Source organism: Necator americanus, chromosome V (assembly GCF_031761385.1).
Source record: "Necator americanus strain Aroian chromosome V, whole genome shotgun sequence".
NCBI lineage: Eukaryota > Metazoa > Nematoda > Chromadorea > Rhabditida > Ancylostomatidae > Necator > Necator americanus.
Genome location: NC_087375.1, coordinates 17,318,495 through 17,338,458, shown reverse-complemented (window position 1 = coordinate 17,338,458; position 19,964 = coordinate 17,318,495). Strand labels below are relative to the sequence as shown.

The 19,964-nt window shown below is 41.7% G+C and overlaps 4 protein-coding genes across 5 annotated transcripts; 3 read left to right on the top strand and 1 right to left on the bottom strand.

The window, feature by feature from the left end:
* Positions 1-171: 171 nt before the first annotated feature.
* RB195_014193 (uncharacterized protein) lies at positions 172-471 on the top strand (the record flags this gene model as incomplete). The annotated part of the gene is made up of 1 exon (XM_064204347.1): positions 172-471. One exon carries the CDS (start codon positions 172-174, stop codon positions 469-471), a length of 300 nt encoding a protein of 99 aa, XP_064060228.1.
* Positions 472-1,244: 773 nt separating this feature from the next.
* On the top strand, positions 1,245-2,123 carry RB195_014192 (uncharacterized protein; the record flags this gene model as incomplete). 2 transcript variants are annotated; one of them, XM_064204346.1, is made up of 1 exon in its annotated part: positions 1,245-2,123. In XM_064204346.1, one exon carries the CDS (start codon positions 1,245-1,247, stop codon positions 2,121-2,123), a length of 879 nt encoding a protein of 292 aa, XP_064060226.1. The 2 variants fall into 2 exon arrangements, with proteins under 2 accessions (XP_064060226.1, XP_064060227.1); XM_064204345.1 differs by having other exon boundaries at positions 1,764-2,123.
* An 872-nt stretch (positions 2,124-2,995) lies between these two features.
* On the top strand, positions 2,996-6,623 carry RB195_014191 (uncharacterized protein; the record flags this gene model as incomplete). The annotated part of the gene is made up of 5 exons (XM_064204344.1): positions 2,996-3,089; positions 3,579-3,693; positions 3,799-3,913; positions 6,414-6,499; positions 6,566-6,623. 5 exons carry the CDS (start codon positions 2,996-2,998, stop codon positions 6,621-6,623), a joined length of 468 nt encoding a protein of 155 aa, XP_064060225.1.
* A 10,793-nt stretch (positions 6,624-17,416) lies between these two features.
* RB195_014190 (uncharacterized protein) lies at positions 17,417-19,703 on the bottom strand (the record flags this gene model as incomplete). The annotated part of the gene is made up of 4 exons (XM_064204343.1): positions 17,417-17,475; positions 17,522-17,591; positions 19,305-19,524; positions 19,600-19,703. 4 exons carry the CDS (start codon positions 19,701-19,703, stop codon positions 17,417-17,419), a joined length of 453 nt encoding a protein of 150 aa, XP_064060224.1.
* Positions 19,704-19,964: the final 261 nt, after the last annotated feature.

Genomic DNA, 19,964 nt, shown 5'->3' with positions numbered 1-19,964 from the left:
TAGTAATAGAGAGCTGTAACTTGGACTTTAAAACCTGGGTTTTAAAATTTTACACATGCCACAGTAACAATAAAAGAGTCTCCTGGCTCCGAAGAAGAGCCTGGTACGGTGGCACCAGAAAAGACGGGGTGGCGGGAGTCATATAGGCTACCGAAACGGAAAAGGTCTGGGATGACGATCTGTACTTATAACACACGAACGCTTGCATCGGAAGCGGTCATCGAAAATCTGATGATGCAAGCGAGGAAGTTTAAGTACGTCGTCATCGGACTGACCGAGACGAGACGACGCCACCCACTGAGCGCCGTATACGAAACCGGAGAAGAACTGTTCTCAGGAACGTGCGACAGCAGTGGTGGTGGAGTTGGCGTGCTTGTCAACACGAGTATGGCAAAGAACATCGACTATCTCGAGCAACCTAAGATCCGAATCGGACATCTGCGTATAAGAAAATGTAGTCGTCAGATTTGACTATCTTCGTCGCTTGCGCTCCAACATAACGTTACAAAAAAGACGAGGTAGAGCGTTTCTGTATGGAAAGAAGTTCTACAGAGAGGACCATACGTTATACAAAGATTGACGGATGATTTCAAAGCCAAAATTGGCCAGAGAAGAACCCTCAAGGAGCATCATCACAATCATCATACATAATCATACATCAGAACTCACGCCCTACAATCGAATGGAGGAGTGGAGATTTCCGAGTTCATCGTGGCGACAAAGACCACTCATGTGAACTCACAATTCCAGAAGCTCTCCTCCGTACACTGTACACTTACTGAAATTGACCACACCATCGTCAGTTAAAGGCTTTGTCCGTTTGTGCCGAAGTTCTATATGGGATCGGACCATTGCCTTCTCCAAGAAAGATTTTCCTTCAACCGCAGAGAAGAGAAAGCCGCGAAGTTCAGAAAAAACAGTTCAGAAAAACACCTTCACGACTGCACGAGGAAGGCTGTGAGTTTTAAAACCACCAAAAGACGCCTCCCTTCAGAAACGATTGAGCTGTTACGCTGTCGTGCAGCAACATGAACCGCAGGCAACCAAGAATTCACTTTCTAGCACGTAAAACTTTGTAGAGGGGTGATAAAGGAAGACCTTAGAGAGAAAATAGCAGTAGTATTAGATAAAGCTCCAGAGGTGGGGAAGAGCACCTCCTATCCCCCTTGAAACTTTGCCAATTGCTAGACCAAGATGACTGCTCCGGTCATCCAAATGGAACAATTGCTCCATGGAGAAGGGGAATGGATAAAGTCATCTACGACTTCTACTCTGATCTCTTCGACGGCCATGTTCACTCGCCTCCTCACCATCTGGGGAAAGTTCAGAGGTTTTCTCGTCCGAATAGGACATGTTGTCACGTCGGTAAGAGATCATACGGCACCCGATCCCGACAGAATAATATGAGAATATCTGAAGAACCTTTTACCAGTACTCTTCAACACTCTGACGAGGCTCTTCATACGTTACTTTCAAAACTCATCGAAGTATCGCAAAAGTACAACATACCGCTCTATCTCACCTTTATTGACCTGAATAAGAACTTCGACTCAGTTGAACTCAATCGTGGAGCGGTCATGGAAGTCCTGGACAACCAAGGCGTTCCGCTCTGTACACGAAGGCACTCTGAGAATTTTACAGTAACTTCACGACCAGAATTTCACCATTTCACCATTACAATAATATCATCATTGACGAAGACAGGGGTCCGACATGGTGAAACAAGTTCAGTTAAAATAAAGACGGGCACTCTTGACAATGCAATGCGAATGCTGCAATGTGACGACATGGGAGCGAAGGTCGATGGTGGGCAGCTACACCATCTGCGCTTTGCTGATAACATTGTTCTGATAACGTCAAGCATCAATGGGGCAGATCGAATGCTGGTCGATTTGTATGTGGAAACGTGTGGAAAGATAGGTCTCCAGCTGAATCTGCAAAAGACGATGTTCATGCGGAACGGATGGGTCTCGGATGACCCATTCACGCTCAACGGAACGAACAGCTCCGAATGCTCCAGCTATGTATATCTAGCTCAGGAAATTAACATGAAGAACGACCACACCTCCAAGCTGGGTAGAAGGAAACGAGCTGCTTGGGATCATATAAGAACATCAAGGTAGTGTAGTGGTGAGAACTGAGAACATCCGGCTCCGTGCTTACCTATTCAACATCACCGTTCTTCCTGTTTCTACCTGCTTTGACCTACGCTTCAGAAACTTGGACACTTCGCAAGCAATAAGAAAATGCTGTGATGGGTATTCCGCTGCACACAAGTGAGAGATGGGATTTGAAGTTCTCTCCTACGTCAGCGATCGAAGATTAGAGACGCCGCCGCATTTGCCAGGGAAAGTAATAAGGTGGGCCGGAAATCAATGCCATTCAATGACAATCGTTGGAACAGAGCAGTGCGCGACTGAGTTCCCGCCACATCAAGCACAGGAACATTGCCGTCAGGCTTCTTAACGAAGCCCTTCAAAGAAGATTTTAGTTGTCTTTGGGTCGGTCCTACGGGAAAGGGGGAACCACTGGACGACTCTGGCACGCGATCGGAACAAATAGAAAAATTACTGCCCGCTCGAACACTTCGAACAACAACGGGTATCAAGGTAGTAGAGACATTATAGATATCACTGTTCTTTCAACAAATAATGACCACATACGACCTTTGCACATCTCCTCTTTTAGATGTTCTTGCCGTTATTTTCAAGGAACTGATCTCCCTTCGAGGTGTCGACGAATATCACTAGATTCTTCTGATAGTCTAACACCTGACCCTTTCACGTTCTTTACCTATTCGAAAGCATACCAGATTATCAGGAAAGGAACCGTTGTTCTTGAAAAGATCCGACTAAAAATCGTCATGTCCAACATTATCTACCCCTTTTCAGTGATTTTTCGATTTAGATTTCCAAGGGTGACCATATTTTCATTATTAATACTGGCGAACTTCCGAGGGGCGCGACTCTCACGACAATTAAGAGCTTCTCGGTCTATGTCTCTGAGGGTATCGGGTGACCATCTGACTGGGATACCTTCAATGTTTAAACTCATTGAGGCATTTGAAATAATCAACGTGCTCATGATTAGTGAGATTCCATACTCGCGAAACGAGTGACTTTGTGATACTGTTCTTTGAAGACGGCGTATCACGAAATTGACGTAGTACGGAAAACCCAGGAAACCCGTAGAGTTCAATTTGTAGATTACGTAGAAAAGTGTGATCCCGCTCAACCTTCCTTCGGAAGACAGCGTTCCTTTCTAGGTAAGTTGGAACGCACGTCCTGCACGCGTCGCATACATGAGCGAGCGGTCGAAGATCAATAATCGATCGAATAATAGATCATTCTCACCAGCCTATTCAAGTAAAACCAATGAATAGACTGCCGAGAGGAGCAAAAAGACATGCTGACATGTTCCAACGTACCTCAGTGAAACAAACGCCGTTCCCACGAATTTATAAGACAGTGAGGGTAAATTGAGCGAGCCACGATAGATTCCGTAATGTCAACTCGATTTCAAGGGCTTCCTGAGATTACCACTGTACTACGTCAATTTCTTGATACGCTGTCCTTAAGGAAAACCTGGTGGCAAGAGCTTCTTGGTGAACGCACCATACGAGCCAGTTGATGTGGAACTTCACAAGTCAATCAATCTTTGTGACTTCATTCAATTACATAAGGATCAGCTACGGTACGTGCACCATCACATTTTCTTTCCATTTGCAATTTAGACATAGGAAGGCATCCATGACCTTCTGAGCTTTCTTCATAGTTATTGTCAGAAACACTTGTTAAGAAGAGGACGTGTCCAAATTTATGGCAAACCTCTCTATTCCACACACGTGTTTTTATATGGAGAAGGAAAGTTCTTGCTGGAGGCGAAGGAACATGAAATTCTTCTCTGGATCCAGGTTGAAGCTTTCTTCTAATATCAATGGATAGATATACCAACCAAGGCGAATTTCGTCACCGCTGATGTACTCATGTCTAGCTTTGTGACAAATTTTCAGGAAAAAAATAAACGCTTATCAACTCTTTCGAAAATTGTGTAGATTTAGCCGTATTTTCGTACTTTCGTGAAATTTTATAGTTGAAAATGGTACGGAGTTTCTACCTTCGGCTTTCTTTTCATACGTGTAGAAGCAGTAAATGGAGCTCAGTCTACCGATGACTTTACCCAGACACAGGTGTTCACTTACTGTAGAATCTGGCATTCCTGAAAAAATCAGTCATGGCACCGCCGCTTGGGGGAAAGGGAGTTGAAGGGCCACTCAAATGTGGCCGTAATGGCTACTTAAGCAGTTTTGTTAAAGTCTGAGCCACTAAACATTAATTGATTTTGTAATCACGTTAGTAGTCATAATTACCTCAATTGACCAAGTACCCTTTTTGTATAAATTCGTTGTAGTGACTTTCTAAGTGTCTGTCTGGGAGATTAACAGCTAAAAAATGTTCTTCATTGAATTGAACTATTCAAAAAACAATTATAAAACTCTTATGGAGCAAAAAGAGCTCTTTCAAATAATGTAAAAATTTCAATAAAAAGCAATATGAAATAAGATATAATATGAAAGTCAAACTACAAAGTAGTTCGAGTGTTCTCTTGTCTTGAAACCTCGGCATATTCTGTCTGTGTTTTGTTATAGTGTGCCTGCGAGGTTTTTAGATGGAACCTTTATTTGCCTGACGTTTCGGCTTTTTCGCCGTCTTCAGAGGCTTAAATAGAGGATGACTGAGCAATGCTACGTTTATCCCGTTCGCTGGTACACTGAGTGACAAGTGCGTGCAACCAGCCGCGCCACATCCGGTGGAGCAAAACGTAAGACCACTTTCAATGTAGATGGGTTTCTGTTTTCACTACCCTGAACGATTATCGAAGCACTGACCCAGGGTAGTGTGGCACTTGACGGGATAAACGTAGCTTTGCTCAGTCATCCTCAATTTAGACCTCTGAAGACGGCGAAAAAGCCGAAACGTCAGGCAAATAAAGGTTCCATCTAAAAACCTCGCAGGCACACTATAACAAAACTCAAACCACAAACGTGTTACCCAAAATAACATTCGAATTATATTGAGCTCAGAGTTCTTGGAATCCTGCAAGGGAAGTATCGCAACACGCATCGTTCGCAAACATTGCCTCGTTGGAGATATTCAGGTTGGAACGAAATTTATTTTCGTGGGAATTATGGACGATTTCAGTTCTGCAGACTTCGATGCTATCATTAAGATTATATGTGCTACCAAGAGGTGTCGTCTACACAGAAATGTGGAGAGATTGCAACAACTTGACCAACTTGGACTCCACCCACGAGTTAGCCAACACTCTGCACCTTTCGGTCGCAGGATTACACACACAACGCAATTGTATCGAAAGCGCCTAATCACACTTCGAAGCTAAAATTCGCTTTCATTATATGCTGAATGGCGATCTATGGGACATTCGTTTCTCCAAACTTCTTCAAAAGTTGCAATCCAATAGCAAGCACCTCTTTTACGAGCTCTGAAAGCAGATTGACAAAAACTATCCCATATTTCTTATGGGATTTCAGAACACAACAAGCTTCATAAAGACTGCACTCAGTTAAACGCGTCACCCCACAAATCTGAGGTGGTACGGATTTCAGGTGGAGTATTCGTATACGGGATAGTAGATTATGGAGAGGAGGGTGATTCCGTCCATTTCTTCCTAATTGCCGTAAAAAAACGGCCCGGAAGATGCGGTGCCGCACAGGACTGGCGCGCTCCAATCGAACTCCTTGGAAAATAGTGGAAAATAGTGTGCCGGAACGCTTGAAGCCGCATCTTCTGGGCCGTTTTCTACGGCAATTAGGAAGAAATGGACGGAATCACCCTTCTCTCAATAATCTGAGATACCGTATACGAATACTCCCCCGGAAATCCGTACCAATCCAGATTCGTGGGGTGATGCCTTTAATCAAATGGTCTTATTTGGGGCCATAACCTGTTGAATAGAAATCAAAATGCAAATAAATGCTGTCGCATGCAAACTATGGTATTAAGACAACTAAGATAATTATGCTAATTAACTAGTTACCAAACCGACCAATTCTGTCCAGTGACTCAGACCTCAGAAAGTCTACTTATAAAGCCATTATGACCACTTTTGTGTGCCTTGCCCAACTGGCCTCGTTACAATTGCACCTCGGAGACTCTCCGCTGCCGACGGACACTCACAACGCAGTGGTTAGAATTAAGAACGTGATATGCCAAAATAACGTGTGCGCGGATCATGCTATCATATCAAGGCCTATTGCTTATTGGCAAATTCTCGTCACTATCAAATGACGTATTGCAACTTTGGTTTTGTTTTAAAAAAACTTCGGATTAAGTTCATGTGCAGGGTCTCGCTACAAGTCCAGTTGTGATATGTCTATTGACAATGCTTTACAGAACGATTCACATGCTGTCTTGGGAATAAAAACAGAAGAAAGGCAGCTAGGGGTTCAATCAATGACACTTTGCGCGTCTAACTCGAAGTGCGTTTTCTTCATTCCTCTCGAAGTTGTAGAAAACTCACCAAAAATGAAATTCGATGTTTATAGCTACCTCTTGGATGTGAAGAAAGGATACGCTATCACTCTTCAGATGCTTCCGAAATAACGACTACTTCCTCGGACGCTCGTCATCAAATGGTAACACTGCAGAAATAGTCTTCTACTGGGAGTAAGCACTTTGGGAAAACTGTCTTTGAGGAAACTAATCCTATGATTTATAAAGGGTTCAGAGTGTCTAGATTTCTCCTTTTATTTTACACCACAGAGGTCTATAGAGCATAGTATAATATAGCACCGTAGTAGGAAAAAAACGACAGTATTTGATTGAAGTAACGTTCGATGGCTGTCTTATGTAGGCAGGCAATGTGAAGGCTACGAATCAAACCAAAATTAACCTAGTTCTTTTCTTTAACACTGAACTACATGTTTCTGGAAGCATGTATTTCAATGGTGTTTTAAAGACGTGGCTCATTGAGACAGAGAAACAGGTTACGTTGGAATGTTTAGGAACATAGTTTGAGGATGCCTGCGACTGGTTACATTTTATCTTTCAGATGCCGCACCTCCTCACATTTCCTGTAGCCTTGATCTATCAATGTACTTTGGATTATGCACGTCGGATTGTCATTACCAGCTGTTCCTTCAGTTTTTGTCATTTTATCTTTTCATCATTCGTTTACGCTTGGTCTGAGTCATAAATCACCTTCCCAACATCCACCACCGCAGTAGTGAAGATGGCTCGATGTGATTGTCCGAGCTACTAAGTTGGTATGCGCAGTCACTGTATGAAGCTGCGGCTTGCAGCGTTGCTTGGCCACCGCCAAATGACCTCCTTTTCACCCCCTTTCCATTCTGGGTAGCTTATATTATCGTATTATTGCTCATTTCTGCAGATATTTCTCTTCGCAATGCTATCTGATAAAGAAATGAAATGAGTGGTGAACATCTCTTTCTAAGTCTAGAGCAACAAGTTACTTCTGCAGATTAGAATTTTAGATTTCAGTTTATTGTTGAGCAAACTAAGCAGATTAACAATAACGACCTATGAGTTCATTCAGAAGTTATCAAATAGGGCAGAGATTCATTTTGAGTTACGCTTGGATGTTCTAGTCCCGTTTTATTTCTGTCTTCATCCTAGCAGAGGATCCAAGAAATGTCCTGATGCGTTAAGGATATTGAACCAATGATGTAAATATAATAAGACTCCAAAGCCTTTATGAACCATGGGTTTCTATTTTGTTGATATCCTTATCAATAGAATGAAGGGCCAAATGTTTGAAATTACAACTTCTAGAGGTGATAGACTCTGAACCATCGAGAAAAAATTGTTCTTGCTCTCATGTGGAAAGATCGCAATCTCTTGAAAACCATTTAAGTTCGCAAATACAAATTCGGGCTTATCTATTTAAAGTTTTACGTCGGTGCTGGACATGGATTGGTAAACAATCTCGCTACTTTCGTTGGAAACAACAACGAGGAGGTGGAGCATTGAACATTGAGTATAATCTTGTCTTTGAAGATTGTCTTACTTACTGGATACTCACAATTGGCATTATCGTGCTGATGACCGCATCTTTACCCATATGAACTGCCTGTCGACATCGAGGAGTAATCCAGCCTTAGCTAGTGTGCGGCAGCTTAGCGTAACGAAACGAAGAGTAGTTACCAATGATTCCACGTCTCTTGAGCTATCTGGGTTCGGCTCTGGCCGTGTGCTGGAAGGCAGCACCTTTCTGCAACTCGGGTGAATTTCCCGATATAACTTTGCAAGTTACATAGCTCGTACGTGCCCAAAGCCGAACACTTAACTGCGTTTAGCACAAGCAGGGACAACGCGAGCACCTAGCAATCAGAGTCGCATACGCTGCCCCATACTGTACATCACTACTACAAAAAACAAAAAGTAAGTCTAATGAATCATATGGTCATTTAGGTGAACAATAAAAAGCCACAGGCGAGCGATCCAGCACTGCCTTTCGAGTATCATCAGCCTCAAACTCACCATTAGCTCAGAGAGTCTATCATTAGCTCACACTTCTGTGTTAACATTTAAAACATCATGCTACGAAAATTGCATCATATGCATTCAGCAGAAGTAAGATTTTCTAAACCCGCTGTGGCGTCACCAAGCAACACTCTTCTCTAATGAAATAAGGGTATAAATACTTTTAAGAGTGTTGCACCCGTGTTACTACTACTACGAGTGTTGTAGAACCCTGCTGGACCCTCCTTTGAAAGAATTTCAATTGCTTCCGCAACGTAACGCTTTTTGTGCTCAAAGAAATCAAAATAAGGATGCCTTTAAGCACTTTACATCTCTCTTTTTCCTTGTGATTCTTTCTAAAATTAATTTTTCTTATGTGGTGTTGATGGAGGGAGTGTGAGGATCATTGGACTTTCATCTTGTGTAAATATTCTAGGCAGGAAATTATAGGGCACTGAAATCGACTTGGAATGATACAGACGTTTTATGAGTCATGACAAACAAAGCACTGGTTGTGAATCATATCAAGTCTACATCGCTATAAAATCTATTTAAAGGCATCACCCCACGAATCTGAGATAGGACGGATTTCAGGTGGAGTATTCGTATACGGGATAGTAGATTATGGAGAGGGGTGTGACTCCGTTCATTTCTTCCTAATTGCCGTAAAAAACGGCCCGGAAGATGCGGCGCGTGCACAAGGCTGGCGCGCTACAATCGGACTCCTACTAGAAAATAGTGCGCCGGAACGCTCGAAGCCGTATCTTCCGGGCCGTTTTTTATGGCAATTAGAAAGAAATGAACGGAATCACCCTTCTTTCAATAATCTACTGTCCCGAATACTCCACCTGAAATCCGTACCACCTCAGATTCGTGAGGTGATGCCTTTAAGTGAGTTACGAAAAAACGATAACAACATGCAGTGCAGTAGGCGAAAATAATGAGGAAGACGGGCGAAGAACAGGTGAAAGTAATGCATAATAATTAGCTAGTTTTCGTAAGTTCTCTCGACCTATTTGTTCCGGCTTTAGTGATAAACAAAAAACTTCTAATCATGTTGTTAAAGTTTTCTTTTTAACAACTATTGAAATGCACACGACATTTCTGCAAAATCCAACTAAGGATTTATCAAGTCTTCGAGTTAGCAGAAAACACCTTGGAGCTTTAAAGCAACCAACAAGAACACTCACTTTTTTCCGTTGTATTATTTTGGAAGCACATCTGCAGGTGTTATTTCCCCGCAAACAATACGTAATGCTATAATGAAGAAATGTGCTCGACAGTTAGTAGTAGGGAGCTTCACGGCAATTCTACGGCAGGATTTCATTGTGTTCATACCAGCTTTAGCGCCTGAAATTTGAAGAAAAACGATCTTGAGGGCCTAGATCTCATAATAAAAACACTGCGAGGGCTTTCACACGTTTTATCTGAGTGCCCACTTTCCAGTGGCCACATTTTTCAGTTGCATCCGTTACTTTATTCAGTCTTTATAGGGCTGATAATAGCCAGTGATTTATGGCTTCATGATTGTAGTATTCAGAATAAACTAACCGGCGGCACCAATATATCACCAACAAATGAGCCCAAGGAGAACACCGACACACATAACAAGACTGTAGCACGAAAGTGTACCAGTGTTATGGGTACCAGTGTTCTCCTTGACCAACAAACATATGTTTCAGTAATATGAGAAACAACTGAGTTTCAGTTGGATAACACAATGGTGACCTTATAGAAAGCAGCGAAGTGCAGTCGTTGTTATATTGTGAGACACTGAGTTGAAGCCTCGGATGAGTTGAACAGTCGAATGCACGAAGTTTTGTTCTGGTGATTTTATCGTTTGAACAACTCTTTTAGCTAGTAATTACGACAGTAAGTCCAGCAGAGCTCATTCTCTGTAACCATTAAAAGCAGCGTGTCACAGAGCTCACGGAATGAGACGGTAAGCGGTCGATGTTGGAGTCTCTGTGGGCCAGTATAGAAATCGTAGTCTATAGTACAAGTATATACATGACCCCGTTTAGTTCCCTCTAATCATCTTGAATAAAGGCGCGGAAAATGACGTTTTTTCCTACGAGGTGCGTTATAACGCAGCACCCCTATATACATCCCGCATTAACGAGCGACCAACCGAAAATCGATGAGTTCTCCTCAACAGGATATTCAAGAGAAACTAATTAATAAACTGCTGTAGGGACCGAAGCGTGCACGTTTGCAAGAGCACATTCTAACGTCCTTCGCAGATGCAAACGCCATTTCTCGCGCTGTTTTTTTAGAGTTACTATGGGAAATTGAGCGGGGCCACGTTCATGCTCGTAATCCACACTCCGAGCTGTGTTACTTTCACAGGGATCCTGACATCATCAGTTGAGTGATATACTGCCTTCAATGACTCAAATTCAATGACGCGATTTAAGGTGATTTAAGGAGAGTGTCGAGTAACTTTCGTTTACTTTTTTATTTATTTACTTCGTCCTCGATTAGAGAATTGATGTTACGCAGATACCATTCTTCGTACAAGTTCTGATTGAATTATTGACCATTTTCGAGACACTCTATCACCCAGTTCCCCTACCTTCTCACACCACAGTGACGTTAAAGCCCAAATTAGTTTTACGATGTATCTGAGCACAGCAATGTGTCAGAAAAGTACATTCACATATTCATATCAAATGTTATTCCTTCTTGAATCCAGTTAAGCGTCCCATTGTTTTCTCTTTTGGCTTCAGCTCTCTGCACTTAGCCAGCAGGTAGTTGTTGAGTGAGGCAAACGCAGGATGGGTTTTCACCAACACTGCGATATGCTTGCAGTAACAATGGATGTATCCCGCGAAGAAAACGTCGAGGAACCTCATTACTGTTTCCACATTTAGAGCGAATCACTGATAGATAACGGTGCAAAAAACAACCGCTTCCGCGGCTGGGTATGCGGAACTCGAACTTTGGTCTGACTTAATTTTGACAAAGAAATCCTTTTGAAAGGTATCCAAAAATCTAGAGGTGTTTGGGGCTCCGGCTCCGATTCTGATCACCACCCAGTCCGCTTCTAGCTAGAAGGTGAGACTCCAGATGAAAAGACCAGGAAGTCAACCAAAGATCGACGTGGTAGATGTGAAAGACGAAGAACGTCTGTGCGTCTTATCTACGATACACAATTCTTCATGTGTCACTGACCTGACTTGGGCAGCGCCGTCGATGAAACCTTTGATGGAAAGCTAGCCTGCATTTAGAGGAAGCTGTTGAAACTACTGTTAGGCTACTTTTAGCCGATAGTGTGCCGTAAGAAAGTCCTTTACTCGGAAGTGGATACGGTGTCCCTACGGATGACACGTGGAAAACATTAACATCTTGTCCGGTACTCTGAAGTAGTCAGAATCGTCTTCGCTTTCTTGATCCCGTTATGGAAAGATCGTCTGATCGTGTGTGGTCTTCACGAGGATGGTACCAGACTCAGACTGGTAAAAACTTCCTTTTTACAAAAGAAAGTTTTAAACGAAGGTGGTACAAAATGATCAGAGGACATTTGGCGTTGGCAGCCAGTTCAGTAGAGAAGTAAAGTTTGGGAGATTATCAATTAGCAACGGTTGGATAGAATCTGTGTGAGCCCTACCTGACGAGGATGGAGCTCGAAAGCGATGGCTCTGCTATGTTCAAGGACGACACAATCCGGCGAAGACGCAAATATCCGCGTCCCATTTAAGTCAGATAATTCACACGTATCGTAGTGACATGGTGTCAGGAGATTGATCCCTCAATTAATTAACTAGGATGATAACGTCGCTGAAGCTGCCTGTGAAATTAGTTTCATCCTGGAGGAGATTGAACAAAGCAGGCAGAATCCAAAAAAAAAGGAAAAATGTTTGTGAAGGCACAAAAAAAAAACAAACACGACAAAAAGACCAACAAGAAGCATTGAAAAACCATAGGAAAAAACTATATTGTAGGAACTATTTCGAAATAATTTTAAAAAACACTACTGCAGAGTATAGTGTTGTATATTTGCAGTAGTTCTTTTACTCAATGAAGAACGAGAAGAAAATGATCTTTTTCTCGCTCGCAGCAGTTCGTTCGACTGAGGTGTGATCCATTTCTAAACTCATGATTCGCTATTTTGAAGTACGAAAGCAAACTGCGAGTTTCCAAACATTCGTTATCTAAACAACATCTACTTCCGAGACCATTTAGGCAGCCTACGATTTACCACGCCTCCTTGGTAGATGTAAGCACATATTGATCTCTTTTAAGTCGTAAATGAATGAGGGCGAGCGGAGAACCAACCAAACCCATGGATGAGCTCTGTCAATTGTGCTGTATGTTCAGAAATGTCTGCAGTTACGAGAGAAATATCCAGCACAGGTGCACAAAGGCCAGCTCGGGATTCAGTGCCCTAGTGAAGTGCATATAGTCAACTTCCACCGTCAACGATGTCAAGCAACGAATCTATCCACAATTCGCCCTATCATTATGTACGGATCGGAGACGTAGGCAGCGCCGTCAACGGGAATGGAGAAGCTCGACTGCATGGAAAGGAAACTACTTTGAGGATGCTTGTCTACTTTCGGCCGAATAGTAAAAAGAAGGATTTCATGCAAAAGTGGATTAGAAAATTGTCTTTGACTTGATATTTGTCCTGGGCGGAAGTAGTGAAGGAGGATTTGGAGGAACTTGGCATAGACAGTTACAGAGACGTAACGTTTCACAGAATATGGGACGGACAGAAGAGGGATGAGCACATTCTATGCGACCCGAAGATCGGACAAAATTGTGTAGCTATCTGCCTGAGGAAATAATTCTCCAAGTGATAGTTTTATCCTGTTTAACTTTGATCTGTTCTGATTCGTACCTAACAAAACGGGGTGTTTCATGCTCGAATCGAATAAAAACTACGGTATTTTACTTCATAGCAGCTAATGACTCAGCACCGCACATGACAACAGCCTTACTGTAGTACCAAGTATTCACTCTTCTATTTGTTGTGTAACATGTCGGAGTGATGGATGGAAACCATGCAGTGCTCTTTTCTCCTTTCCTTGAATACTGAGTGGGCGAATAACAGATTTTATCCCTTCATTAACAAAGTAGAGCAAACTCTTGTGTACAACAGTTTTGAAAGGTTTGAAAAATGATTAATGAAAACGAATTCCTCTAATCTCTCTGCAGTAATCTCAGTGCATACGTTCTCGCTCTCTGAATTTTGGTAATGTCATATCATGATTATATCTTTTGATTATTGTCATGCAACCTTTTTTGCTTCTTTTCTTCTTTTATTCACCCTAGGAATGTGAAAAATCAGTTGCTGAGTCAACCAATGTATCTAGGATTTCCTGTTGAACCACTGCGGAATGACTGGCCGCTTCAGTGATGGGCTGTAAACGAGAAACCTCAGTGTTCGTGTGTAATAAGTCGAACTCTTCAGCCTCCATTTTTTTTTTTTTGCTATCGCGTCAGTTGCCTTTCCACTGAATTGTTTCAATTTAGAATATTCGCACTCGTTCCCTTTGCGTACCAAATTCCTATGGTTATGGTTTCTGATTAGGGCATTCTTTGATTAATATTCAGAAGCTGTACACTTAGGATTGAAACGAAACGACGGAGATTAATGAAAGTAACCTGACATGACAGTTGGATAACATTTGCGCCAATCATCTGTGTTATTTTAATTCTCACTTGTTTCTAATTTGTTCATTTGTTTTCTTTGCTTTTGCACCTACTAAACAAAATTTTCTACAGATCAAACGATATTGCGGACGTTTCTACGAACACATACTGGGGAGAAATCTTTGAGTTTCCCTTTGCCTCACATAATCCCATACTTATCATCTTCTAGCCTGATCCTATTCGCCTCCTTCAACGCTAGTTTCTTTTGACCCTATTCAAGTGTAAAACGATAAGTAGCTGGTTCCCAAGCATAACTTCTTTCACCTCTTGAAATATTGCAACCTACTTTGAGCTTTGTGTAATCCGCGGGGGGGAGTATGTCTCATGCTCCCAGTCCCATAACTGCTTGAATCATTTCGTCCAAGATTTGCATCATGTAGCACCTCCACATTTGTGCATATCTTAGCTGTTAGTCTTTGTGTATTTTCAAGGTACTCTTCTCTTAAGCAAACCCTGCACATTCTGTGCTTAATAAATTGACTACTAGCATTTTTCTGGTTGTGGCTGTCATTAAAAAACCAATACTTATACTAAACAGTAGTTTGTCAACTGCTTATTCTCCAGTTCTTGAAAGATAACACTTGGGGTACTGATTTAAATGCAAACCTGACGTAGCAGTTGGATAACATGTGCGCTCATTATCTGTGTTATTTTAATTCTCACTTCTTTCTAATCTAGAAAATTCAAAGAAAAAATTACGAAGCTGTAGAAGGGAAAGTACATTTTATCTATAACCTTTTGCAGAAGTGGTTAACCAGTAGAACAATGGATATAGATCAAGAATTAATTTATGATCTAAAATTGATATTCTTTTGAAAATTGCACAACTTTCTTGCTGAACATCAAAGTCATCGTTTTATTTGTTCTCAGGATATGAAAGCATTATAGGTTACACAGCTAGTATTTTATTTGATTTCGCTGCTCTCTTGCACTGTTTTAACTACTTTTCTCCGCATAATGAGAGAAAGTCAGCTGCTCCGACGAAGCCTTTGTAAACCAGTCATTCTACAAAAAAGCCTTCATAGTATACCCCGCCAGGAAGAAAACTCGTCTGGAAAAGCTATGAACTAACAGCGACGTTCATCGCAAGATCTTGTTCTCTATCAGTCGCAGAAGGTGGATTTCTGCTCAATATCCAGCTATTGCCGTAACTCCAATGTCTCATTACGGAAGTTAGTAAAAAGCACTAAAGATAGTGCGTACTCTAAACACAAACAGAATCTATTCAATTTCGAAGAAAAGTGCTCTGCTTAGTCCTCATTAGCTTAGATGAACATTAGTTCTGTTTAGGAATGTCGCTTTTGCTTGTGGCATCGTTCAAGAACTTATAAATATTAGCCATATTACAGGAAATTAGACATGCATGGTAGATGAGTGGTTTTTCGATTTTTTGAATAGAGCTCACTGTCCTTATTCCTAAATAAAACTCCGCATTACGGGGAATAACAAACTTTCTTCTCTAGATGAAAATATAAAGTGATTTTCAGAATTATAGGTCTACACTTGTATTAAGTTGTAATTGACCACACTTCTGCATTGGAAAAAACATATTTGCTATAAAAATTATCTATTCTGGTATAATGGAATAATCTCACGATCAGTTTCAAGAAAACCTTCTACCACAGTTTCTGTGAATTCACGTTCCTTCTGTACTACTCGACTTAAAGGCTTCACCCCACGAATCTGGGGTGGTACGGATTTCCGGTGGAGTATTCGGGATATTGAGAGGAGAGTGATTCCGTTCATTTCTTCCTAATTGCGGTAGAAGCGGCTCGTGAGATACGGCTTCGAGCGTTCCGGCGCACTATTTTCTACAAGGAGTTCGATTGGAGCGCGCCAGCCTTGTGCACGCGCCGCATATTCCGAGCCGTTTTTTTACGGCAATTAGGAAGAAATGAACGGAATCACACTCCTCCCCATAATCTACTATCCAGTATACGAATACTCCACCTAAAATCCGTACCACCTCAGATTCGTGGGGTGATGCCTTTAACCACAACAATCACGTGTTGTTCGTTTCGAAAAAACAGTAAAAACTTAAGAATTGCCTGGAAATTTTGCCGCTTTGAAATTTCATTTCGAGAACTCCATAAATCTTCCATTTTCTTAATCTAGCTCATTGTCACGTTATCACTCACGTTGTAGGCGCAATTCCGTAATTCGATTCATCATTGGAAACTTCGTGCCAGCAGCCGTTCCTCAGAGGAACCGCAGAAAAAAATCCCCGCATATTGCACAAATTGAGGATGACGGATTATTGAAAAGGTGGATCCGTTCTAGTGTAACGTTGGGCATGATATGCATGTAACAATCACGCACCACCTAAGCATACGTTCTATAAAAATGAAACCGTAATCATTCATCCGGGGGAAAATTTTGTTCCTTGCAGTATTATAGAAAAAGAGAATTATCTCTCTTACTCATCACGTTTTCTTATTAAAAATAAGGGGATTTTAAGCTACGATTCGAAAAGTAGTGTTATCATAGTTTGTCTCTTATCACCCCTTTGGTGTTTAATTAGAGAAGAGATGTTTAAAGTTCTTGTTGGCGCTGAAAGATAATAACATCCTAATTCGCAAACAAAGTACATTTTTACTCTAATTTTTGAGTGAAAATGAAGTGAAACTGTTGGGTTTATTTGTGAATGATAGACCTTTCACAAAAATGCTACGTGTCCCCCAAATTTTCAAACCTCCAACTTTATTATGGGCACTCTAGGTTCCAGAAAATTACAGAAATTGCTGCAATTTAGCACCTTTGGACTCATCTCAATGCTTTGTGGTATTTCATGACTGACAAACATGTAACAGAATAGACTAGTTATATCACATAATCATTACATTTGCTTACTTAAAACTAAGATTCGTATTAAGTATCACAGAATGAGCTGTGAGCCTACAAATAATACCTGTTGGGAGATGTGCGCCTTCACGCATTGTCCACACCCGACATTAACAATGTTTGACTAACTGCTCACCTCTTAGGATTTTGAGTCTTTTCCTTATGTCATCACCATCACTTTCTCAATGCATCATGAAGTTCCTTTCTGACGTCAAGTCAAGCTGACGTCGCCCCGTCACATCATATTCAAGTGTGAATTAGGAAGAAATGAGAAAGGAAATCTATTTTCAAGAAAATCGTATTTAATCTGCATGCCTTGTTTCGAAATACAAAGAACTTTAGCCAACGAGAAGTTCCAGAATGAAGGGAATTTTTTTGTTGTTGTGTGAGTGTCTGGCAGGCATCACATAAGAGAATCAGCCCAATTCCACATCGAGATTGGCAAAATAAAGCAATGCAATTCCCAAATTTAATTCTAAAAATACTGTTTTATATTTTAGGTACGACCATCTCGGACGTACTTTCATCGAGAAACACTGTTGTTTTCCCATCAGCCTTTTCTCGTGGGTGTTCATTGAACCTTTGAGTTATCTGAAACAAAAAAAAATCTTCCAGACACACATAGCGAGTACTGATTGAGGAATAAGTCGTCTTCAAAGTGAAAAAACGCGCATTAAAAACGAAACAAACCAAATAAATAATGATAAATGATAAATGATAAAAAGCATACCCAAAATTCCATAGTCAAGGGGATTGTAATTCTTTTTCAATTAGTTCTTCTCTTAAATAATTTAGGTGTATTGTCATATGGGCAAAATGGAGCGTTTTGTGACACCACCTGTTTTTGAATGTGATTAAGATGATAAAGTTGCTTAAGTTGAGGTTGGTGTTGTGTGAATAAGGAGCAATGGTTAAAAACTGCTCTAGAAGATTGTTTTCGTGCTTCAAAATAGAAAATCTTGAGCTCAGATACTGATCACACAACGGTCGAACGGAGTGTCGCGAGTGAGGAAGAGATTTTTTAAATAAAAGAACTGCTGCAAGTTAATCAACACTATCTTCCCAGGTGAAGTAAAAGGATAAAATCACTGGCGTATCAATCCACTTGGGATGCCCCAACGTAATTACTGTAATTCGTAATTGTTTTGAAACGAGGTGCTGGCCCATACACTTGACTTGCGGGGGGCCAGCCGACGATCAAGTCAGTGTTTTTATCCTCTCAGACACATCTGGTACCAACTTCTCGATCCCGGAGGGATGAAAGGCTTGGTGAGCACTGTAGCGGCTAGAGGTTCCGCTTCCTGCATGATCGATCGGACTCGAACCTCGACTCGAACCATGATAAACGCCAGACACTATCCTTTATCCTCTCCAGTACTGTTCTTTCCATCATCTACAGCTACTTCTTTCTATTATTAAATGGTTTTTCGATGCTTCTTGTTGTTTTTTTCTCTTCTTTGTTCTTCGCAGTTTTCATGTTTCTCAGATCTTTTTTTCCTTTTTTTTAAATTTTACTTGCTTCATTCAACCTCATCCAGGACAAACCAATTTTACAGACAGCTTCAGCGGCCTTATCACCCCGATTAATTATTATAGGGTTTATCTCTTGTCACCATAATGCGTGTGACTTACTTGACTTAAGGGCATCACCCCACGAATCTGAGGTGGTGCAGATTTCAGGTGGAGTATTCTTAAAAGGAATAGTAGATTATGGAGAGGAGGGTGATTCCGTCTATTTCTTCCTAATTGCGGTAGAAGCGGCTCGTGAGATACGGCTTCGAGCGTTCCGGCGCACTATTTTCTACAAGGAGTACGATTGGAGCGTGCCAGCCCTGTGCGGCGCCGTATCTTCCGGGCCGTTTTTTACGGCAATTAGGAAGAAATGGACTGAATCACTCTCCTCCATATAATCTACTATGCCGTATACGAATACTCCACCTGAAGTCCGTACCACCTCAGATTCGTGGAGTGATGCCTTTAAACGGGAGGCTTATGTTACGCCCTAACGCGGATATCAGCGTTTTCGCCGGGTGTGTCGCCCTTAAACACATCAGAGCCCGTCGTTTTCAAGCTTCATTTTCTTCAGCTAGAGCTGACAGAACCCAGATAGCCATCGCTTTTGGATAATCTTCGGAACTTTATCTCTCTACTGAACTGCCCGTCAGCGTCAAATGCCCTCAAATTTGCTCGTACCAAACTATCTAGAAATTTCTTCTGCGATCAGGGCTTTTTTCCAGTTTGAGTCTGGTACCATCCTCACGACAACCTGGACAAGACGACCAGACGATCCTTCCATAACAGGACCAAAGAAGCGAACATTCTCTTTAGCAGTTTAGCTTTTCCATCACCGTCGACGCTGCTGCCCAAGTGCGACTGCGATCCGTACATCATGAGAAGGCGAAGTGCAGATTGGTAGACTCGCAGTTTGATTTCGTTGGCGATGAGGGTCGACCACAGACACTTGGTCAACGAGTTGAATCCGTTGTTCTTCGATTCATGTCCTCGACTAGGGCAGCGAACTTTCCTGGAATAGCACCAGTGCAATGCTGAAAAAAAGTCTGAGTGTCGAAAGCGGCTTCGAAGTAGATGCTTGTAATACCACTGCCACACTTCAATCACTCTTCTCACATTGAACACCTCGCTAATCGTCGACCAACCAAGGCGAAAGCCGATCAGGATGATTTGCTCCAAAACTTTGCACATCCCACGCAAAAGTGATATTTCTCGGTAATTCCTGGTTTCCATGACGAGTAGCTTCCCGTGAAGAGAAATTACGATATCCTATCTACGAGAATCAAGTATCCTTTCGTCAGTCCATATTGAGCGGATGATTGGTCGATTCACAAATCTCAGAGATGGGAAGGGATTCCAGCATTTCTAATTTCTAGCTAATTCCGTCATCTCCGCCGGATTTTCCATTCTTTATTTTTTCGACAGAGCTGGAGTTCCGACTTCATCGGTGGT